Raw genomic sequence first — 24,617 nt, forward strand, 5'->3', positions numbered from 1 at the left:
CACACGCTGGCCGCGGGTCTGTAAAACCCGCAGTATCTGCGATAAAGGGAAGCCCGAGAAAATGAGGTGTGCCCGTGCGCATGCTGCGAAGATGGAAATCAGAGCTCAGCTCCCGCTGACTCTCCGTGTTCGGACCCTGTGCTGCCAGCATGGTAGCCCGTAGCCAAACACGGTTATTTATGTGTGCATCAGTCAAATTGACCAAGTATGAAATCAATTTAAATTAATTAAATGGCAAAATGTTAAAAACGTGCTTCCTGGGTCTCAGCAGCCTGCGCGCCGGCCGCTCGTCCTTGGGGCCCATCCCGTGACCTGTCTCCTCTCCTCCGATCTTGGCGCAAACTCAGCTTCACGGGGGCTCTGCTGACCGTGCACCTAAGGCCCGCCGCGCCCTGGCCCCATCTGCCCCTGGGAGGCCCCGTTCCTCTTCATCCCACAGACCCCGACCCGACACCATGGCGCACACCTACCTCCACCCGCGGTGTCACTTCCAGGCCGCCAGGACTAGGCTCTGGTCCCTTGTTCCGCGCTACAAAGTGCTCGATAAGTAGCTGCTGAATGAGTAACTAAGCAACACCGGGTCTGTGTCCCCCAGGCCCCGAGTACCAGTACTTCCAAATCCCCACCAGAGTCGGCACCACCCGGTCACCCTTAGGTTGTGCCGCGGACATCTGCGGGGGCACAGGAAATGCTTGTCATTCAGTTCCAAGGAAAGCTTGAGGGCAGTGACAGGGGCCAAGGTCAGTAAACCTAGATACTCATAACCTGACGGGGAGCCTGCACGTGTTCACGAAGGGGAGGAGCCAGGAGCGCGTGGCACCCCAGCCGGCAGGCGGCAGGCGCGACCTAACCGGGTGCAGGAGGCATCCGCTCCCGCTGCGCAGAGCGGACCGACCGCGAAGACAAAAGCAACGGACGGCGGCAAACACCAAGGCGCAGAGCCAATGTACAGACGTTCATGGGGATGAGGCCACGGCCCAGAAACAGCCCCGGAAGGAAAACACGCAGTTCGGGAAAAAAAGGGCTGGAAATACACATTTTGGTTGATGGCAGGTAGTTCACCGAAATCATCTCACCGGTGATTAGCACCAACTGGAACAGAGAAACCGCTGTCTGGAGGAACCCAGAGTGAAGCCCAGTCGGACGGGGCCCCTCGAAAGTGCCCAAGATTCCGAGGAGGCTCCATCCGTGACCCAGCCCAGAAGCGTCAGTCCACTTCTCCCCCTGCAGCTCACAGGTGAGGAAGCGCGCCAGGCCAGCGAGGACGAGGCCATCTCGGGGGTGCCCCCGCCCCCTGAGCTCTGGGACTCATGAGCAGCTCCCCTCTGGGACCCGTGAGCAGCCCCCCGCTGGGGGCGCACGAGAGCAGCTCCCCTCTGGGACCCGTGAGCAGCCCCCCGCTGGGGGCGCACGAGAGCAGGTCCCCTCTGGGAGCCGTGAGCAGCCCCCCGCTGGGGGCGCACGAGAGCAGGTCCCCTCTGGGACCCGTGAGCAGCTCCCCGCTGGGGGCGCACGAGAGCAGGTCCCCCAGACAGGCCACACAGAGCACCAGAGCCCGAGACCGCACTGGCCAGCACCAGCCTCCCACAGTGGAAACAACCAAAACCCAACCCAAAAACTCAGCGAGAACTCCCGATTCCCACATGGGCCTGGGGCCACCCTGCTTCGTTTACACAGTGCGGGAAGATCACTTGGGGCATGCCGTATCTACTTTCCTTAGTTAAAAGCAAAATCCAACTACTTCTAAATATTTTTTCACAATCAACTGGGAAATCGAACGTCAGATTTCAGTCACTCACTTGAAACGTTTAATTGAAAGAGACTTTGAGTATTTCATTAGTCCGTATGAACAAATTCAAACACATCTTCATCCTCATCGTGGCCACAGAGTTGGTGGGTACGTGGCCGTGGCCGGCGCCTCATGCCACCCGCGGCAGCGTTAGCCGCCCGGGGACGGGTCCTGTGCCCGTGTCACGTTCACGTGCGTATCTGGTGCTTGAAGTTTCAGGACCGCAGACAGCTGGTTATGGTAGACAAACGTCTCGTCGTTTGGAAGAGAAAGGAAAAAACAAGGCAAAGTAGAATCAGACCATATCTGCATCTGCTGAGCAAAATGAGAAACGAATTAATTACGGAAACATAGAGGGCTCTTTCCGCGACCTGGAGGGGGGGGGGGGGGGGACTGGAGAGCCAGCGTGCAGCTCTGTCCTGAGATGGCCCTACACCCTCCCAGCCCCTGGGAAGAATGGAGGACGCTCAGGAGTCAGAGCTTCCCTTAGGAGCCGTGAATTCAGTGCCCACCCCCTCCCCCCCAGCCTAGAGTCTGTGACCCTTCCGACCACTGGTTCAAGCCCAGGAGCTGGGGGCTCCTCGTGAGTCATTGCGCCGTCCAGCTGGGGGGCCCGCTGTGCCTTCACCAGCCTGCTCACCTACCCACGCAGACTCGTGGGGGCCAGGAGTCACCTTTCCCACTGGAAGCAGCGACAAGTCTTCTCTTGGATCTTCTTATCTCCTGGGAACTGATCTTTGAGATTAGCCCATTAGTTAACCCCCAGAATCTCTGCAAGTTCTGGAGAGTTAAGGAAGTGTCATGGGCGGGGCAGGAAGCCCTGGTGACCTTGGACGAAGGACTCGCTGCCCAAAGACACGTGGCTGCAAACAGGCGGCCTCAACTCCCTGGACTCACCCACGCGTCTTCACACAGGAGAGTCTTGATGGAGTTGTACCTGGAACGCTCTCCCACACGAACGTTCTGCGATCCTAAGAATGCAGCCTCGGGCTCCAGAAGACTGGGCATCCCTCGCCATACTCACGCTGACAAGGGTCATGACAGCGCATCTCCGCTTGGATAATTTTAGCCTCTAATAATTGCCGTCACTGTGAATATGAGCAGACCTAGCCTAAAAGTTCCCCATAAATAAGACAAACAACATCGCTGAGTAACTGTGATTAGAAAACGCAACAGCTGAGTCTAAGGGTGACGAACGGGGGTCTCCCGGCTCTCAACTCAGAGATTCCCCTCTCATCCCTGTGGAACAAGGGGCTCCGGGGGCCCCTCTTTGTCACGACAGAACGTGACGCCTTGGGGAGGGGGCCGGGGGCCGGGACCAGCTCCTAGACAGGTGGGAGACTTCTCTACCTCAGAGGGAAAGACGCCACACTTGTCCCAGAGCAGATCCGGAGTATTTGACAAGGATGAAGACAGAGGGATGTGAACTCAGGTCACTGTACCTGGGCTCGGGGAGGGGCTGCAGAGGTCACAGGGAAGGAGAGGGTCGTCACCGTCAGAGCAACCAGGCGGTCTCCGTCTGCCCGCGGCCCTGCCCAGCCCCCCACATGGCCTCGCCAGGGCGTCCGCTACCTTCCCACCGGCTCCAGTCCCCTCGCGCTCTGTAGGAACACGACCTCATGACTCCGGCGGCCTCCTGAGCATCAGTCCAGGATTCCCCTAATTTCCCAGCCTCCTCTGCCTGTCTGAAAGGGTGTAACTCGTTGGCCAGGCCCCAGGACATGGCAGGTTGAGGAAGCTGACGATTCGTTTCTGTAATCAAAAAGAAACACCCATCTAATGCTGCAACAATGCACTTCGTTACCTGAGACCCTTTGGGGGGCGCTCCCAGACCACATCTCCTATGACCTGGAAAAGTCTAGAGCAATTCTTGCTTTGAAGTAGTATCTCTCATTTCTCGTTGTTCTTCTGGGTTCTTTCTTTTTTTTTTTTTTTTTTTACATCAGTTGTGTACTTGCTTGCCCATAGTTTATTTGAATTCTGGAAACAACAATAGTAACACAATCAGGACTAGATCTTGAATTGGGTCTCAATCTAGATTGTGTCTCAATCGGATTTTTTAGCAACAAAGCACTAAAAAAACAAATAGCACTTGTAATTATAAAGTTGTAATCCCCAGGGTTCTAACCACATCAAATTATAGTCATGAAGGTGGAAAAGAAATGCCCTATGGTTTTGTTTAAGAATTTGGGTGGGTTTTTTTGTTGTGTTTTCAAATTGTAACTATTGAGTATAAATTGTTTATAACAATCTGACTCAAAGGAGATAAAATTCACACCCACAACATTTCAGAACACTCACGTAGAAACCGAAAGGGCCCTTGGGCCCAGCCAGAGCGGCCTCTGCGTTCTGGGCCCAGACTCCACCCTGGAAGCGGCTGGGCCAGGCCTCCCTCACCTACGCCCCAGTGTGACAAGTCCGACCCCACCCCAGGGGAGGACGCCAGCGCTGACACCCACCTGCTGTGGCTCCGACTCGTGTCCCTTACTTCACAGCTCTGCTGGGCCCACGATCGCAGCAGAAAACCACAAAAAGGAAACTGAGGTCCTCGGGTCTCCTCCTGAAACCCCCATCTATATAGTTCTGGTCTTCTACTTAGCATGTGAACCCATACTTTAATATGATTTTCAGGTAAAACCCTTTTCTTCAGCACACATTGTCCCTGTCTGACAGAACGTGGGTTGCGTGAAGAACTAGTCCAGCGGACTCCTGAAGTCCCTGCAAGGGGACGTTCGGTTTGTGGACTGTTGTCGGTGCCACGCGGTTAACCCCGGATCGGCACCGAAAACACTCGCCCTTTCTTCATACCTGCTTTCACCTGTGACCCATTTCATTATTCGCCTCAGCACAACGTAAGTAGAGCAAATTGCCTGAAAACACAAAGCCAGAGATAGAATTCTGTAAATGACTTTGAATCCTGGAGGAGGCTGGTGCGTGCAGGATATTTAGAGCCTGCTTGTTGATGGCTGCACTGACTGTCCCCCTCCACTAGTCCACATAATGAAGAGCAGACTTTATTGCACATATGCTTCCAAATAGTTAAATGCCAGTAACTTGAGAAATTCCATTAACCTGCAAGGATCTGTGGCCACTGGCACCATTGCACCAGCCATCGCCACCTTTACTGATGGCGGTCGCGCAATCTCAGACGACGCTGAGCACGGTGGCCTGGAGGAAGAGCTGCGCTCTGCCGTTGGCCGGGTAGCCAGGCGCTGACGCGGGTTCCCTTGCCTGTTTCCAGCCAGGCACCTGCCTGGGCTCCTTCCCCGGGTGGGGGGCAGAGGGGCAGCCGCAAGCTCAGAAATGCAGCGAAAACCATTTCCTTCTCGGGACAAATGAATTGAAGATAATCCTAAGATTTACAGCGTGAAGAATTAACTGAAGTTCCCTACAACTACAGCGTGATAGGAAGGTGCAGAGGTCATACCCGTGGACCGCTGGCATGTTCTGGGCAGCCTCTCTCGTGGGTGTAGAAAGAGCCAGGCGGTGACAGGGGCATTCTGTTTCCGTGGTTGCTCCCTCCATCGTTTCCTCCTCCCCAAGCTCTTGAGGGTGATGGGATGTGTTTCACAAGAAGTTCAGAGAAAATCACAAAAATAATAAGTCTCGCCTGATGCGGTCTCTCCTCGGACTCAGCTTGGAAAATGCCCCAAGATGTTGCCTGTGCTTCCGTGTTTTCAAACGTACGTATAGATTCGTGTCACGGTCAGTCCCTCGCGGGCACAGCAGTGCTGGGCTCCAGGTGGCCAGTCACCGTGCCACGGAGACACAGCGGCCGCCTGGAGGCCTGCTTCTCCAATCACGGCCCGGGAGCCTAACACGCAGTGTGTAAATTGAGAGGTGAATATAACTTTTATATTTGCAAGAATTCTGTAGAACAGGGTCGCCTTCAACTCGTATCACCTTGAACCCTGGGCCAAGGGCACGGTGCATGCTCGTCGAGTCCTTCCACAGTCTTCCCGACTGTACTCACTGGGTCAGGTTTCTGTCCTCTTGCCGCTCTTTGGGAATACATGTATCTCTACTAAAGAAAAGTATTTGTAGGAACTATCCAGAAAAGAGACGATATTTGTTTTATACAATTAGTGACGCTCTATGACTAAGGTACGGCAAGTCTGACTTGCTGATGTTTAGAAAGATGTGTTAGATTTTTAAAAATGTGTTGATTTGCTATTGATATGTTGGTGCCCAGACCTCTTTTACCAACAAAAGTCTTTTCTGAGGGAACAGCATGAAATCCATAAAGGAGGCCCCCGGGGACACCCTGACTCAGCTGTTAGCAAACAGGTATTTTCTCCTAATCAATACACCTCATTTCCTCAGTGCATCGATAAACTTGAACAATCCTTCTTTGTTTTTTTAATCAAAGAAACAAAAAGCAGGTGTGAAAGTGGCATGGAGGTAACAAAGTCCAGTCTGAGGGCTGGGTGGGGGGGGGGGGGGGGGAGGGGCTCTTTAGAATCCACACATACCGTTACCTGTATTCGCAATATACCTGGCAGCAATTATCCAGCCCGGTGGAGACAGATGCGCGTCCCAAACATTCCTTGAGCATTAAACAGGATACATTTCGGGTGAAACATAGGGCTTTTATGTAATTTTTAACATGGCCTTCTTTCAGCGGATCTTCCTAAATGCTTTTTTGCGATTGAACATAATGCTCATTCGGGTGTTATTTCTAGCAGCTCACCAAAATTCTCCTGAGGCTTGGAGGCAGGCCAACGCAGGGGTGCACTGGTCACATTAAATGACACATCGTACGGGCCACGGTGGCACCAACTGACCTCAGTCCTGCATTTCATGGGCGTTTGGTCCCTGCACACTCCTCCCCCTCTCTCTCAATCCTGCTGAGACACGCATGCGGGAACCACAGCGAATTAGATTTAGCTTCTAAACTTCTACGTGCATTCTGTTGCCTCGCTGCATATCATAATGAATTGTCTGCAAGGTAGAAAATTCAAAATAGCTTAATTCAGTCCAAACATGTGCTTCTGATGCTGAACGCCCAGCATAGGTGGCGTCGCTGCGTGAGCCCGAGGCCTTGCACTGTGCTGCCTGAGCGTCACTGCGAAAACAAACCATTTAAAAGCAATTGCTGCGAACATCTGTTTAAGAGTTGGTAACAAGCAAAGTTCATGAACTCTTAGAAAGCCTGGTAATATGATGAGTGTAATTATCATGCATCTGTTTGGGCTGTAAATAAATAAAGCGGATAAAAAATAAAAGTCACTCGTAAAATTTAGAATGAAAAATTAATATTTTAAAATTACATTTACCGCATATGCTGGTTTATTTTCAGAAGAATTAAGGAAATTGATAGTTGCTAGCAAGTGCTTCCTGTGGCCTCCTGGTTTTAGAGCAGTCCGCTCGATTTGAGCCACACCGCCCGCCGAGCCGCACGCGGGACCTAAGTCTCCAGTGCGTGGTGAACAGGGTTTGACATGCCATTGACTTGCTTTCCATGCTGTTGCAACTAAACTTCAAGTTCTAGCCATTTTTTTCTTTTCTTTTCTTTTTTGTCCTTTTTTTTTATTTTCTTTGCAGAAGACCATCAAATGAACTGTCACAATACTCGAATAATGCAAGACGCAGAAAAGGATGATAACAATAATGATGAGTACGATAATTACGATGAGCTGGTGGCCAAGTCCTTGTTGAACCTCGGCAAGATTGCCGAGGACGCAGCCTACCGGGCCAGGACTGAGTCGGAGATGAACAGCAACACGTCCACCAGCCTGGACGACGGCAGCGACAGGAACGAGACGCTGGGCCGGAAGAGCGAGCTGAGCCTGGATCTGGACAGCGACGTGGTAAGAGAGACGGTGGACTCCCTGAAGCTGCTGGCGCAGGGACACGGTGTGGTGCTCGCAGACAACCTCGGCGACAGGGCGTACGCAGACTCTCTGTCGCAGCAGGACAGCAGGAACATGAACTACGTGATGTTGGGCAAGCCCATGAACAACGGGCTCGTGGACAAGATGGTGGAGGAGAGCGACGAGGAGGTGTGTCTGAGCAGCCTGGAGTGCCTGAGGAATCAGTGCTTCGATCTGGCCCGGAAACTGAGCGAGACGAACCCGCAGGACCGGAGCCAGCCCCCGAACATGAACATCCGCCAGCACGCCCGTCAGGAGGACGACTTCGCGGGGAGGACGCCGGACAGGAGCTACTCCGACATGATGAACCTCATGCGGCTCGAGGAGCAGCTGAGTCCCAGGTCTAGAACTTTCTCCAGCTGTGCAAAGGAGGACGGGTATCACGAACGAGATGACGACACCACCTCCGTGAACTCGGACAGGTCTGAGGAGGTGTTTGACATGACCAAGGGGAACCTGACCCTCCTGGAGAAAGCCATCGCTCTGGAGACAGAAAGGGCGAAGGCCATGAGGGAGAAGATGGCGATGGAGGCCGGAAGGCGGGACAATGCGCGGTCCTATGAAGAGCAGTCGCCAAGACAGCTTCCCGGGGAGGAGAGAAAGCCTAAGTCCAGTGACAGCCATGTCAAAAAGCCATACTATGGTAAAGGTAATATTTCTACCTAACGTAAGTTGCCTCACGCAAGCAGGAGCTAGGGTGAAAGATGCGAGGATAGTCCACAAGCGAAGTGCGCATCACACTAAGTCATGTCACTAATGCAGATTTCTCAGAGTCGGTTACACGATTATGTTTTGTGACTATGTTGCTGGACAGCGAATAAAATATTTGTCTGGGAAATACACAAAGCAGCTCAATGCCCTATGATCAGAGCAGACGAGTAATATGGTATTTCAGCGGGAGACGCCTGCCTCGGAAAGACAGGGCTAGCGCACACACGCATCGCGTGATAGAAACCACTAGCATGAGCCTGTGTTCTTACAAAGGAGCCACGATCTATGTGGAGTGGCGAGGGTTTACACAACAATTAGCCAATCAGGGAGGAAGCACATTTTTTATATACTGGATTGGGTAGGTGGCATCATGATTTATAAAATTATCATCAAATGGCGGTTATTGATGAACCCCCCCCCCCATAAAAAACATCCCTGATAGAAATTGAACAGTAACAGAATGACCGATAACATAAGACAAGGGCAGTGACTGCACATTAATTATCCTAAGATAGTAAGTAATGGGAGCCATTTGCTATGCAAGGCGTGGTGTATCCCAAGCTGAGATCAATAGTAATTTCTTTAGTATATTCATTCCCGCTCTCTGATTCCATCCCATGGTGGAAACAGTTATGGTGCTTACTTTATTATAAAACACTCAAAAAACCATCCAACATGATAGTTTTAACAGATTTTCACTTATAAAATATATTGACACGTATCTGCATGTATCTGTATGTTTAATCGTTCCCATGTGTAGTCACCATATCCACTAAGAGTATGAATACACACTGAATGAATGACTGACTTCATGTTTGCAGTAACAACCGTGTCCACTTGTGATATGAGGTGGGTCATGACTTAACCTCGTGCAGAACCTTGACGCTGTGGCTATTTCGGTTACAAGATTCTCTCAGAACTAAATAAGGAGCAATTTCAAGAATGAAATTGGTAATTCCTTAAATCCTTCCATATTAGGACCAAAAACAGAACTTTTGTCTTGTATTCGATTGTATTCCTTATAAAGACTGAGTTTCCCCACCGTGGATCTGATGGTGAGGTTCAGGAATCTGGTTTGAAAACCAAACAATCAGAAAGCCTCTTTCTCCCGCTGTGACATAGGTGTGTATTCTCCTCTCAATGTGTGCACAGAACTCTGTGGCATCGCTGTAACCACAGCCCAACAGGGGACGAACCGTAGCCAGAGGCCCGTCGGGTTCTTGCTTTGGCAGGTGCTTGAGCGCTGACCGCCGTCTCGGGTGACGCAGGGAGACCCTCCGGAGGGGCGGCATATGAGGAAGGGGCTGTTTCTTAAAGGCGACAGGCTCTAGCTCAGTGCAGCATCAGGCTTGCGTTGGTGCTGTGAAGACTGGGAAACAGCACATGCGTTCATAACCGTAGTGCGATCTATCAGGACCTTTTAGTTGGACGTTTGAGAGGCGGAGAGGAGCTAAACGCTTTTAGGAAGGAAGGGTGTCCTTTCTCACAGGGCGGCTCGGTGGGGCGAATACACATTGGGCTTACGTGTTAGACATCTGCAGACCGGGTTTCACGCGGAACGGGCAGCGAGGCACGCGGCAGAGCACTGTGGGAACACGTGGGCTCCCGGGGCAGCGCACGCAATGTGTGCCCCTGGCTCCTTTGGCTTCTGTGGTTCCCTTAAGCCTGGCAGCTTTCTGTAGATTCTTACTCATTTTGCTTTGTTATTGCTATTTGGTCTTATTTTGATTCGGGCAAGAAATGGAATTCAAACCGCTGGCTTCCCTTCAACAAATGGGGCAGGGGTGGGAACAGTAAAAGCCGAGATGTGCTTTTCCTTGAAATGGGGGAAGGGTTGGGGTTGGGACCTTCCAGAAGAGTCAGAAATCATTGATTCCTGACTTGACCAGTTTCTCTAGATTTCCTCCTCCGAGCAAGGCTTGTCCATTTTCATGTGTGTCCTGCTTCATTCCCGGGTCCCTTCTCAAGATGTCTGTGGGCATGTTCAGGACCAAATCAGTAAAGCCAGGCAAGGACCCCCGGTGGGGCCGGGAGATTAATGCCCTCCTTACTAAAACGATTAATTATGTGACATTTTACCAACATAGCCAATGGACAATTCCTACAACCGCACAGCACGTCAACAATCTTCATTTCCAGCTTCTTTGTTATTTTATTGCAACAGTTCTCACTTAAACACGATCTTCTCAAAATGGTTTGAATTATACATGAGTGACTCTTCCAAAATCTTGAGCTAAAACAAAACACGTTCATCATGAAACTCCTCTACCTTTCTCCTCCTCAAGCATCCACTCGAAAGGGAGGAAGGGGAGCAAAGCTAAACTCAGCGTGCAATTTTTTTTTTTTTCTAGACATCCTTGCCGGGTTTTCGGTTGAGTTACTGGCCTGTTTGCTTGGTTGGTTGTTTTGGGTTTGTCTGAATGTTTACCTTCAAGATGAATTGAGATTCCCGGAAATCAGCATGCGCGGGGAGGCGATGGCGGAGGCGAGCGGCATCGAGAGGAGAGTATACCCTTGTGTCCTCCAAAACTGAAATTGTTTGAGCCACTTGTTTTTATACAGATCTGCACTTAACTTCAGAACACTTTGGAAATGTATGAAATGATAGCACTTGTTAGGAAGCTGCAAGTGTACTGATGAAAGCATCACTTAATGATGAATAATAGTTAAAATTTAGGTTTTTACCTTTAAAATGCTATTTATATTTAGCTTATGATCTTAAATAATGAGTATTTTGCTCTGAAACTGTTACTGTGCACTTACTATTTTATATTTACGTTAATTAAATGATGCTGATATTATTACAACACTACCCAAAAGGCAATAAAACGCCAGGCTTTTTGATTATATGTGTAAGGGAAGCTCCAGTAAGATACTGAGAAACTGAAGCTACAACATAATTTCAGTTGTTTCAGGAAACCGTGATCTTCGACACCTGTAGGAAGTAGCTGACAGTTGCATCCAGGATACAGGCCCGTCAACAGCAGCCCCAGTTTAGCGATCCAGGACCTGAAAGATGTATTACCTAGGTTAAAATGCTAGCTTAAAAAAGGAAGGGGGGGGAGGTGAGCTTTTTATACAAACGTAAAAGCGTTTACATATTCCTGTGACTCCTGTGTCCGTTTCAAGTTCACATGAATGACTTAAGAAGAAAGTCCATCCGAATTCAAAAAACTTGAACCAAGCATGTATTTTCTAGCTGTCACGATTGGCCCGGTTAACCAGCCACGGATAGAAAAGTGTTACACCCCTAAAGAAACGTTAAGCACACACTCCCTGGGCTGAACCACCGTAGTCACTCTCTGTTGATGATCTGTGCAACCGGTTTTCAAAAACTGACTCAAAAATAATTTTTTTGCACACTTATATTACTATTTGGTCTGAGCTTTACCTTAGAAATATTTCTGCACATTGATGAGCTGTGGTCAATTCTGGATAGAGAAATAATTTTATTAACGATAGCATTGCATTTCTGGCATCTGGCGTTCAAGTTTTGACCAAAGGTCTGCTCTGCGCCTCCCTGCAGAGAGCCAACAGGGCTGTATAAGACCATTCCCTCTTAATTTTGTGTACGCATGCACAGCATCGTAAGATCCTTCCTCTGGTTCCAAGGACAGATGAAGAAATCAAAAGAAATGGTTGCTCCAGCAGCTTCTGAAACATTTTTTATTGCCCATCACCCCCATCAGGTGGGATTTCCACCATTCTGGTCATTTGCTTACAGTGCCTTCTAAGAGTTCAGCTCCTTTTCAGAAAAGTCTCTGAATTGGTGTGCTATGGAACATCGTTGCAAGATAAAAGAAATAAAAATTTAAAAATTCCACCGCCAGTAAAATTTTGCACCTAGTAGTGTATCCGATTAGAGCACCAGAAGAGACAGACACTGCACTGAGCAGTGTTTTAACGGCATTGTGCCCCCTGGTTGGATTTCACAGAGCGATTGTTGAGGGTCGCTGTGCGGTTTTGCTCTCTGAGAAGGTCACTGTCTCATCAGTATTTACGTTGATTTCTTTGAGCAACACAGCTTATCATGTAACACACGGGAAAGCAATTAATCAGGAGCTACGGTAGGGCTAGTCTTTTTTTTATCTCATAGAAAGTAAATTATTTTATGATTCATGATTGCAGTGTTTCAGGTCAAAAAAAATCACCCAAAACCACGGAACTACCTACGCAAAAGTCTATGTCACAGCCTGTCCCCTGACACCTGCTTTTTTTCTTTATTTGTCAAGGTCTCTTCAGGTTGTTAATTTATCACATTTGTCTTCAATGGGTAAAGAAATTCATTCTCTTGACACCTGTTGTCGCTTTTAGATCCCTCGAGAGCAGAAAAGAAAGAGAGCAAGTGTCCCACCCCGGGGTGTGACGGAACTGGCCACGTAACCGGGCTTTACCCACATCACCGCAGTTTGTCTGGATGCCCGCACAAAGATAGGGTCCCTCCGGAAAGTAAGTCCGTGTTTCGCCAACACCCGTGGGAGCACAGCCCCGGGGATCTGTTTGTGTCACCCCACGTGCCTCTGTCATTTCCATCTCAGTGCAGCCCAACCTTGTCTCCCCGGCCCTTCCTGTGTTGACGGGCCGCTCGGCCAGGACTGGCGGCCCCTTTGAGGCCCAGTCACTCCTGCTCCGTGGTGGCCCAGGACGGCAGCTCGCCAGCCGGGACTCCACTCCGCTTCCATTTCTGACTCGCTCGGGCCCTCGGGCAAGTGACTTGTCCCCTCATCTCTCAGAAATCATAGCAGTGGACCGAGATGGTCTCTAAGACCACCGCCCCCTGCAGGGCTAACCTCCTATGAGTCCCCGAGAGAAAGGTCCCGGAGCCTCCTCTCGCCCAGTTATGTAGACTTCTGTATATATGAACCCATATTTGTTTTTGTATCTTACTGCATTTTGCTTGTCCAGAGTCTGTCTCGTGTCACAGCTACCCCAACTTTTCCACACAACAAAAGCTTAGCTATGGAGGCTAAAATCGGGTGGGTCTAGATCTTACGCATTCCTTTTAATGAGTTAGGTTGTGAGAGTGTGCAATTTATCTACAAACACAACTAAATTTAATTCGGGACCGAAACGGTGTACACCTTCTCTGTTTATCTTCCTCTCAGCACATAAAGTATGCCAGCTATTTAAATACAATTAGAATTGATTGCTCAGGGGAAAAGGCACATTTTCAGAAATGACAACATGAGTTTAAGATCCCGATTTTGAGCCTAAGGTATGTGAAGGATTTTCCTCATTAGCTGAGACACAGTTTCTAGCAGGGAAAATGAAATCGCTTGGCCGACATTCGTCAGGATGACCAGGTGACGGTTCAGAGGAGTTTTTGAGGGTTGTCCCATTAAAATGGCTAACTTTGGAATTCTTGAGACGCAAATCTGTCAGAACAAAGAGAAATTCAGGGTAGTCGCTGAGGCTTAGAAAACGGGTTTGGCTGAACATTTTCCGATGAAATCTTTTTAGAAACTACTGTGCCTCCAGGTTTTCAAACGGCTACTGAAAGTAAGCAGCCCGTGTTTCTTGTAACGGCCTTGTGAGCAAACCTGAAGGGTATGGAAAGAAACGAATTCGAGTGCATGGCCGTGCCCGTGTGTTACATGAGCAGGGAGACAGCATGGTCTGACCGCAGCGGCTTCCTGTCTGAGCACCGTCCGTGCCGGCCTCTCCGCGCACTCCAGCCTCCCTGCCTCCCTCACTCCCTGGCGAGCCCCTGTTTCCCAGATGAGGAAAGTGGGGAGCCGATGCCCTCACCCTCTCTTCCTGGGGGATTAGCGCGGTGTCTGGCCGACCCCGATCTGCACAGGTACTAACCCGCCTGAGCAGGGAGCAGGGCTGAGTTGGAGACTCCACCTGTCGGAACCCCAAGCTTGTGTTTCTGCCGAGGCCTGGCTTTGCTGCTCCTGCCCGGGTCCCCACGAGCTGAGACACCGGGCCAGCCACGGGCCCTCCACACCCCACTTTCCTTATCCCCAGCTTGGGGCACGAGGACATCACTGGTGTCTTAGGTACAGAGAGGCTCCTGACAGGACTTTTCCCAAAGGCACACGTTTTCGCCTCCGAAGTGGAAAATCAGTTCCCTTCCGTGGCTGAGAAATTCTCCACGCTACTCATTTTCACAGGAAGAGCCTACATGTAGTAGAGAAGGGGGATGCGCCCCGACCGGCTGCGTGGTGTACGTGCTCCCACAGACCACGGGTCAGCCCGCACCTGGGCTCACCTCTGCCGGGAGGAGGCCGGAGGTCCGCTCGACACCCGTCTCCCAAACGCCTTCCAGAGCGTCTGTAGGAAGCTGTTTCTAAATACTTGTGTATAGTTCTTTGTAGAATCATAAAAACTTTAAAAGGAAAACATGAGACTCCTCAAAGGGCATGTCTTATTTTTTAGTTTTTAGGTGTTTTTTCCGGTTTTTCCTTGGCTAGGCTCCCCTAATCACCCTTTCCGTCAAGCCGAAGGCATTAGAGTGTCGCACACCCCAGTTTGCAGCACGCTGTGCTAGAAACACGAGGACATCCCACTTATGGGACTCAGTTCTGGCCCTCCAAGAGCCCCAGCCCAGCCAAGGACAGCCGCGTGCTCAAGACAGTGGGTGACTCACACCTGAGACATCAGACTTCCCAAGGGCCCGCAGGCTTCACCGGGGTCGCACTTGAGCCGGTCCTGAGGGAGAGAGAAGGGGTCCACGGCTTGTCTGAAGGCTGTTGCGGTAGTCCACGCGGGAGACCAGGCGTGACGGAGGCAGTGGCCAGGGAGGGAGGATCTGGGACAAGTTCAAGACGCGTTCCGGACACAGGCTGGCGTGCAGGAGGGGAGAGGGAGGGGGTGGGGGTGACGCCGAGAGCTCCCACCTGGCACGTAAGAACGTGGACTCCAGGAGTAGATGTGATGGGGAAACAGGGCCCCGTGTAACAGAAGGAACAGAGGCTCGGATTTGCCATCTTCCCTGGAAGTGCTGGGTGGCACTGCCACAGGCTGCCTGGAGGAGGGTCCAGGGTCAGGTACACAGGCGGCTCCCCAACCTCTTTTCCCAGCCATGCTGCCAGAAACCGGGAATGAAATTGCCTGGAGAGGAGACATAAAGCGGAAACGGACAGGAGCCAAAAACAGGAGTTTGGGACATGAGTGTGTAGAACGTGGGGCCGAGGAAGAGGGGATACAAGCAGCCAGGAGAGCATGGTTGTTCTGGAAAGATCCGCACGTGTCGGGGGGCCAGACCCCGGGGTCACCAGGCTTAAGCAAAACCTGTCGCTGACATTTAAGGGAGGGCAGAGGGCGGTGGGGAAGAGCGGGAACCGTGGATGCAACACAAGTCCGAGGAACATGGGGGGCGCAGCGGGGGAGGGGGCAGCAGGAGCAGAGGAGGGGCTCAGGGTGGGGACAGGAGTGGGGACAGGAGGGCGACAGGAGTGGGGACAAGAGCAGGGGAGGGCAGGAGCAGGGGAGGCAAAGGGGAGCTCTTAAGTCAAGCTTAAGAGCTCACACACACCTTGTAACAACCAGGCTCCTTTTTATAAATGAAGTGAGAGCGAATGAGGGATGATGGAAGGCACCTGACCTTCAGCCTCAGTCCTGGGGATACAATAAGGGAGCGGTGGGCCCTGACGACCTGGAGGGCACTCGCCGTGACCAAAGGAGCACAGGAGGGGACAGGAGCGGGACAGGAGTGGGGACAGGAGCAGGGGCAGAGCGGGGTGGGGGTGGGGGGGGTTGGGGGTGGCAGAAGCACAGGATCCTGGGACGGGAACAGGATTTAGGGCAGAAGGGGGGGCAGCAGAGGGCGGCCGTCCCCCCGACCGCCGGCTGGGTGCAGGCCGCACGCAGCAGGCAAGACCCAGCTGCAGACCAGCACGGAGGGGTCTGCTATCTGCCGTGAGGACCCAGCTGTGGCAAGTGTGGATAAACAGACAGGAAAGAGGACATTGGGAAGAGTGCGCGTGATGTTGTAACAGGAAGACGGGAGAACCCTACTGAATAAAGACTGATGTAGGTGAACCCAGGCCCTGGCGGGGAGTGGAGGCCTGGGGCCAGGGAGGAGCACAGAAGGAAGACTTGGGTTGGGAGGGGGGCACCCAAGCTGGGAGACTGGGGGGGGGGGGGGGGGTGAGGGGGCGGAGTCCTCGTAGACGGGGGTGGGGATGCCCTGTGCCAAGTGGGGGAGAGAAGGGGCAGGAGGAGCCTCCTTGTGCTCAGAGGACACGGTGGGGGGTTATAGGCGGGGTGGGGGTACAGGGGCGCCCGGGGAGAAGGCCTCCCGACACCCCACTCTGGCCAGCTCCCCAGCACACAAGGAGCCTAAGGCTGACTCACCTTTGTCAGGTCGGTGCTTACCGAGCGCTGAGCGGACGTCCAGATGATGCGGGAGCCGTGAAACCGTAAAGATGAAACCAAAATATACTCCCTTTTCAAGAAACTGGCCAGGAGTGAGGAGGCTCTCGTAGGCTCCAGTAGAACAGTGTCTTATGGGAATAGCATGCAAACGTCAGGGAAGAGAGAGATTGTTCTAGAGAAAGAGGAAAGTTGTAGAAAATAGAGAAGTAGTTCGGGCAGACTTTGCTTTCCATGGTTCGATCGTGGGTGAACCTCGCTGGCCGGGAAAGCGCCCCCCGGTCTTGCTGCCTCGAAGCGGACGGTTGTGTGGGGGCAGGTGCTGTGGCTCAGTCCTCCTGGCTTCCCACCGGCACCTGTCAGCCCCTCCCGCTTCCCCAGAGTAGCGGCCGCTCACGGAGGACCAGACAGAGGATGACATATGCAAACTGTCAGGGCCAGTTCCCGACACGTGTAAACGCAAACGCTGTCTCCCAGCAACGGGCCGCTTGACTCCTGGTGCTGCCGAACCACATCCTGCCGTGTCTCCGTGCTGACTTCACTTACTATTCTAGCTCATTCCATTGGAAGAGTAACAAAATACTTGATTCTCAGATGAAAAGTCATTTTTTAATTCATTTTATTTAAAAATCAGGCTTGGGTTTCTCTATTCACCGGTGACCACCTTCTTAATTCCTTGTTAATACCATGTGATTCCAGAGAGTATAGGCGTGTCTTACAAATCACCAGTGTATGTGCTGTTCCATGGCCAACCGATGTTCAGGGCTGACGCGCAGGAGATGTAGGGAGGCCCCGCTTCCCTGCCCCATCTGGAACGTTCCCCACCCCCACGGCCCCGGCCCAGCGCTCCCTGCTCTGCATGCCCACTACACTAAGGTTGAGAGAACCTTCTTCTTTCCACATGTGTGTTCCCGACCATGCCCATCACAAGTGTGTGTAGGACTGTCCATTGTGAACTAACCCAGCCTTTGTTAAAATGATCGCGTACTCGTATCCGGACCATTTCTGTGTTTTAACGCTGGGCTGTCTTCTCTGCCTCTTCCTTGTCAAGTTCTTGCCATGCATGAGAATGTTCTCAAGTGTCCTACTCCGGGCTGCACAGGGCGAGGGCATGTAAATAGCAACAGAAACTCGCACAGAAGGTAAGCAAAGCGTCCTGCACCCCACGCTGCGGGGAAGGCGGCTCCCCGACAGCCCCATCCCCGTCCCTCGGGAGGGAGTGCGCCCCTGCACCCCTCCCCCTCCTGGGTCGCTCTCTGGGAGCGGAGGGTACTGGTGCATGGTGCATGGGGAAGCAAATCCGGAGAACCGTTTTCGAAGCGTGGACTTTGTTACTTGTTCCACTCATTCGTCCTGCGTCCTCTAGAAGGCGCCCTCCTTGGTGTGAGGAACGGATCCACAGCCCTCTGTGGGGAACGCTCAGCTACCCTCGCGGGTGGGGAGAAGCTCTCCTGTGCGCACCGTGCAGGGAAGGGTTCCAGCGCGAGACTGGGGGGTCCGCGACCCAACCGAGTTGCCCCTAGAACTCTGCCGAAACCCCAGTCATCAGTGTAGACACGGTGTGGACACAAAACACTAGCAAGTGTCCAAAAGCGCTAGTTGGGGGGCGTTTGGCACGACCGTAAGCCAGGTACGTAGGCGTACCCAGAATCGCACTTTTGCTCTGACAAATTCCAATTCTCTTTCCTCCCCTGTTCTGACTTTTACCAAGTTGCTCATGATATTCAGATCATATCAAATACTTCTTTATCAACAGCGGAGTGATTCTGTTACGGTCCGCCTCATGGCCTATACTTTCAGCTTCAAAAGCGCACGTAAAATTATGCCTAAGTGGAGGAAACAGTTATGAGTTTCGTCTCAATCTCTGCTTGCCTGACTGGTAAATGTTGTCACTTGTGTGAAGTTTACCATGAAACAAATCACGACCCTGTGCCCCTCAGCGATCCTCCGGGACTTAATCTGCCAAGAAAGGGATGATCAATAGGTCGGTTCAGTTCACGCCGAGCACTGTTCCGTATGGTCTTTACAATATCGGCCCCCTCCTCAAACCTTGGCGGGGTCGTGTATTTTTGAGACGTGACGCACACGTGGGGTGAGCGTCCGCACATGTGTGTAGATATATATACAGACACACAAAGAACAGACACTGTGAGTTCATGAGGAATAAGCCCAAACACAAGAGAGCCAACCTGCCGTCTCTTCCATGAGCATTTAGTTCCAAAAACCACTTAACGGTGGTCCTGGAGACTATCCTGCTTCCTCCCCAATGCCATTCGTCCCCCGGGGAGGGCGTGAACGAGCTGGTCAGTGACAAGCCAGAGCGCTGTGGTCGGTGGCGCTCACGGGGTCAGCCGAGAGCTCACCTTCTGGTGCCGGTCAGAGACCTGCCGTTCTTGGGCTCATCCGGCCCAGACGGCTAGATCCTCGTCTCCAGAAACATCCCGGAATGGAATCTGTGTCTGAAATTTCAACTCGCTCCTGTACTCTTGAATGACACGGAACTTGGCTTGCTGTCACTGGAAAGGATTGCGTGCCCTTGGTGCACGGCCTGGCCCTCAGCACCGTCCACCGGAGACCCAGAGGAACCCGTGCAAGGTGCAGCCGCGGTTGTTGCCCTCTAACCCGTCCCATCAGGAAATCCCACGGCAGGTGTGGGAACCCGCGCCGGAGCCTTCTCGCGCCGACCAGGGGAGAGAGGGGGAGGTGGTCACGGGGTCAGTGTGCCGTGAAGCCGCTGGAGGAGACAGCTCAGCCCCCTCTCTGTCCTTGCAGCCTCTCTGGATGTCCTATTGCTGCCGCGGAGAAACTGGCAAAGGCCCAGGAGAAGCACCAGAGCTGCGATGTGTCCAAGTCCAACCAGGCCTCAGACCGCGTGCTAAGGTACCAGATGCCGAGCGCGTCGCCTCGTGAGAGCCGCGCGTGCCCAGCACGCCAGGGCATGTGGGGGTCCGGGCCGGGCGGGAGGGCTCACGCCGCAGCAGGCGGGCACGCGGTCACCGGTGCGGGTAAAAGAGCCGAGCCCCCGGCCCACCCCTCGCCCGCAGGGCTGTGTGAGGGCAGGGGGTCGCTTCGGTGGTCGGGGCCTCCGTCCGCCTGCCGTCGGTGGTTCTGGTTTTCTTTCCGGCCTTGAACGTATTCGGTGATTCTCTGAATGTGGGGGGAGGGAGGGGAGCTCTACACGTGAATGCAACAGTCACCCGAAGTGGTTTTATCTTAACGTGGAGGAGAGGGCGGGAGGCCAGCCCGCAGCCCGGCGCCCCTCCCGGTGGGTGCGGAAGCCGTTCTCCACACGGGAGCCCTCGGGGGGCCTTCCACCCTCAGCCACCCGACTGAGAACCCGAGAGCGGCCAAGCGACTCACGTGAACCCGCTCAGTCCCTGACGGTCCAAGCAGGAAGACCTCAGAGATCACCTGGTCCAGCCCACTGTTTTCTTTTTTGATTTTTTAATGTTTATGTATTTTGAGAGAGAGAGAGAGCAGAAGCGGGGGAGGTGCAGAGAGAGGGGGAGAGAGAGAATCCCAAGCAGGCTCCGTGCCGTCAGCACAGAGCCCGACGTGGGGCTCGAACTCACAGACCGTGAGACCATGACTGGAGCCAAAGTCTGACGTTCAACCGACTGAGCCCCACCCCCCAGGCGCCCCCACCCACTGTTTTCTTAAGTTTAGAAAAGAAGGATTCTCGGGAGGCGGTGGAGAGAGAAAACTTCATCCCAGACAGGACCCACCCACCAGCTCATTCCCTGGGCTGCGTGGCCATCGTCGGGGATTCTGACTCTTCATTGGACGTGGTAGTGGGAACACGCCCCGTGTCCTTACAAAGGCGGCCCTGGTGGCCGTGGTGGCTTCAGACCTTCTCCAGTGGGAGGTCACTGGCACAGAAAACAGGCGCTCCCTCGGAGGCATTTAGGTTGGTTCCAAGTCTTGCTGTTAAAGAGGAAGCAGTACGTTCGTGCGCATGTGTGTGTGCGCGCGCACACACACACACACACACACACACACAGTTTTGATTCTGCTCAATTACCAATTCTTTCTTTGGGATAAATCACCTGGAAAAAAAATCACTGTTCAAATGGCCTGAACACCTGCTTGGTTTTGTTGTGTATTATTTTGAAGCGTTCTGAAAGGATTTTACCACAGTCGTTAAACACACTTTGTCCCTCAATAGAAAAGTTAAAGTCTTTATGGAAAATGAAAAATACTGAAATAAGCAAAAATAAGAAAAATAAAAATCATTTATAATCCCACTATTTAGAGACAAGCCCTCCATAAATGTTGGTGTGCATCCTTCTAGACCTCTCCGTGTGCCTGAGACCCCCTCTTCCCGGAAGGTAAAGCAGACAGGGGGCGAATGGCTGCCCCCTCGGGCCCCGTCCTCCTGAGGAGACGACTGTGGGCCACAAATGGTGCACCTGTAGGCTTTCTTTACATGCCCAGGCTGGGCCTGGCGAGGAGGGGCCACAGAGGGAAGGACCCTCAGCCACCATAGCGGGAGGCACCGGGGAGCCAGCCCGGGCCGTGGGGACTGGGGGCTCTCTCCGGAGGAGTTAACTCCAGGGTGGCGAATTGGCCAGGCCTCCGGGGCTCCCCGTGCTCCCCAGCTCCCGACGGCTCACCACAGGCACTGACGTCCCAGTTAGGAGCACGATCTGGGGGACCTGGTCTCCGGGTGGGCCACCTTTGCGTTCCCCGTGGTGTCTCCATGCAGGGATGCTCACTCGGTGGGCGAGGGAAGAGACAGGAAGGGAGGAAAGAGATCGCTTAAACCTACACTTATGTAGCTAAGAGTTGAAAAGTCTTCAAGCAGAGTGTCCAACAGGAGGGCTTAGAGTTTCCAGTTCTGTCCCAGTTTTCCACTCCCCGGCCGTGGGGGCTGGCCTCCGTCACAGCCTCTGTCCATCACCAAGTGCCACCTTGTCTCCAATGCCTCTGCTCCAGGCACCGCTGCTTCTGAGCTGGGCCTAGACTTTTGAAGGTTTGGGGACCACGCTTCCCCGCCTTGCCCCCTAGGCAGAGCAGACTCCCCCTGGCCCCATGCTACCCGCCTCCCGAGAGCCCCCAGTGATGCTGTCGCCGCACCTGCCTCTCCCCTCTCACCCCTGCACTTGTGCCTCTGGACCACTTATCCACCTGGACCGCTGACCTCACACCTCGACTCATAAACTAATGTCACACTCTGCCTGCTCTTGGAAGACAAGGCCACGAGTTGTATTCACTTCTGCACCTCCACGTGTTACCTGGAAAAGGGCCTCCAATAACAGGCGTGCAACGAATGACCACATTATTTCGTTAATTTGACGAGAAGACGCAGAATTAATGAAACCAAAATAAATGTGTTGATGATCTGGTAAAATACTAGCATGATGGGGGGCTGAGTGAAGAATGCAAGGAGTCCTCTGCACAACTTGCCTGTAAATCTGAAGTGATTTCCCAAAACAGTTTTAAAATCCCACCCATGAGATCAGGAAATAGGTGAGCACACGCACGCACGCGCACGCACAGCACAAGGCAGAATAGTAATGAGCGTATGGAACTCAATGCTCCTCCATTTAAATACTTCATTCGAGAGTCTGGAAAGCTGAACGACTACCCAATACAAGTGCGGGAGGCACAGGCTGGTGTTCGTCAAAACACATCACATGTTCTGTTTTAATATCCAGTTTTGCGTCAGCCCGTGTCCCTAAGGGTATGTCTCTAATTTCCGCTTATTCTTTTTCTTAAATGTTTATTTATTTTTTGAGAGACAGAGACAGAGCATGAGCGGGGGAGGGGCAGAGAGCGAGGGAGACACAGAATCCGAAGCAGGCTCCAGGCTCCGAGCCGTCAGCACAGAGCCCGATGTGGGGCTCGAACTCATGCACCGCGAGATCACGACCTGAGCCGAAGTCGGACGCTTAACTGACTGAGCCACCCAGGTGCCCCTGTGCCCAATATTTTAAAAGATAAAGATGAAGCTTATCAAAAAACTTGTAATAGCTTAGTCTTTGAGCAAATACTACCCTTTCACCTCATATTTCCCTGATTTCTTCTTTTTTAAAAATGCTTGTTTTTATTTTTGAGAGACGGGGCGGTGGGGGGGGGGGGGAGAGAGGAGAGAGAGAGAGAGCACAAGCGGGGAAGGGGAAGAGAAAGAGGGAGACAGAGGGTCCGAAGCAGGCTCTGCACTGACAGCAGCGAGCCCAATGTGGGGCTCAAACTCACGGGCTGTGAGATCACGACCTGGCCGAAGTCGGATGCCCAAATGAGCCCCCCAGGTGCCCTTCCGCTTATTCCTTTGAGGAAAAGGTCTTACTAGCCCACCTCCTTTGCTGTGACTCTTCGTCTCTGAAGCCACTGGGAAAGGAAGGCCCGGCTGTGAGGTCTTTCCCATGTTCATCAAGCCGGCTAGGACTCCAAAAAAGAAATAAGGGGAAAAGTTAAAGGTCTTGCTTTCGTTCTCTTTATTGGTGTGTTGAAAGTCAGGCGGATGGCTTATGTGGTGCTATAAAATCCCGGCACACGTGGTCTGTGCTCGGGAAGGTGGGATTTGAGCAACGTGCCCTCGTTTTGATGTGAACCGTGTCTTCCCTGCAGCCGCGAGAAAGTAAACTACCGGTTATCTCTTGTTTGCTCGTAGGCCAATGTGCTTTGTCAAGCAGCTCGAGATCCCTCACTACGGCTACAGAAACAACGTCCCCACGACCACGCCTCGCTCCAACCTGGCCAAAGAGCTAGAGAAATATTCCAAGACCTCGTTTGAGTACAACAGTTACGACAGCCATACTTACGGCAAGCGGGCCATAGCCCCCAAGGTGCAAACCAGGGATATATCCCCCAAAGGATATGATGGTAGGAGGTGCACACTCTTATACACGAGAGTCACGCTTGCCGTTAATAATGTTGTTGTTGTGTCTATCCGTTCCCTGCACACTGGTCGAGCATGTGGTCCCTTGGGTACCAAAGAAAAGCATGCCCACCTGGGCGCACCTGTGTGCTCACGGGTGTGGGTGAGCGGGAGCCCTGCGGGAGGGAGAAAGCCGCCCTTCCCTCGGGGTTTCCAAGGCAATGCATTCTGGCCGCTTTCAGATGCGGACAGAGCGAGCCTTTGGCCGGTCTGCATTCGGCTGTGCTGCTGCCGCGTCCTTAGGTTCATGAACTTCCTCTAGTCGATGGCCCCAACGCAGAGAAGCCTGGGAGAGCCGGAAGTAGCCCCCAGCACCAGCACTCTGCAGTCATCTCAACCTTGGATGCACATTAGATTCATCTAGGGAGATTTTAAGACTTCTATTGTCCGGGATGCACCCCAGACCAATTAGACCGGAATCCCCGGGGGCATTGCCTGTGCGGTGACATTTTCTAAGTAGCCAGTGATTCCAAGGTGCATCCAAGGGCACACGATTTCTACCGGTGTCACCCAGCCTCTTTCCAGCAGGCACCGGCCCTGGCCTGTTCCTCCACCGCGAGTGGGGCCAGGCAGGGCCGCCCCCTGTGACCTAGCGACCATGCATCCGCCAGAAACAAAGAGCAGGTAGAACAGATGAGATGCCACCTCCTCAGGAGGGGGCAGCTTCCTTCCTCTCGCGGGTTCTGGGCCCTCTGCCAGGGGCGTGAACTAGTTGCCTTCGGTTCCCACTGCTAACATGGTAAGTCGTTGAACCAGAGAGGGACCACTGCGTTTCTCTGACACCATGTATTTATCCGACCGCAACTCTGCTTGGAATTCTAGGATATATATGGACCGAGTTGGCAAGCGTTTCCGACTAAGATGTGGGTTATAGGAGTTCTGATGACTTATAAGTCTTATCTTGGTGTTCTGTAGCGGAGGCAAGGAGATGGGCCTTTAAAGATCTTTTAACTCCTCTCTGAAAAAGATCTTTAATTAAAATCACAGCACACAAAAAAGTTCATTTCGATTGAACGCTTGGGGAGTTCCAAAACCTCTTTCCAAT

The 24,617-nt window shown here is 52.6% G+C and overlaps 1 protein-coding gene across 4 annotated transcripts in view; it reads left to right on the top strand.

Moving 5' to 3' along the window:
- Positions 1 to 24,617, top strand: part of MYT1L (myelin transcription factor 1 like) — a 142,793-nt gene that overhangs the window by 41,404 nt on the left and 76,772 nt on the right. For 3 of the 4 annotated variants that reach the window (XM_042933787.1, XM_042933786.1, XM_042933788.1), the window contains exons 5-9: positions 7,334 to 8,305; positions 12,688 to 12,822; positions 17,744 to 17,834; positions 19,465 to 19,572; positions 23,306 to 23,517. In XM_042933787.1, the coding sequence (XP_042789721.1) occupies positions 7,334 to 8,305; positions 12,688 to 12,822; positions 17,744 to 17,834; positions 19,465 to 19,572; positions 23,306 to 23,517 (1,518 nt within the window). Of the gene's footprint in view, positions 1 to 7,333; positions 8,312 to 12,687; positions 12,823 to 17,743; positions 17,835 to 19,464; positions 19,573 to 23,305; positions 23,518 to 24,617 lie in introns of all 4 variants that reach the window. The other variant, XM_042933785.1, reaches the window with a different exon arrangement.

The sequence above is a fragment of the Panthera leo genome, chromosome A3, assembly GCF_018350215.1.
Source record: "Panthera leo isolate Ple1 chromosome A3, P.leo_Ple1_pat1.1, whole genome shotgun sequence".
Lineage (NCBI taxonomy): Eukaryota > Metazoa > Chordata > Mammalia > Carnivora > Felidae > Panthera > Panthera leo.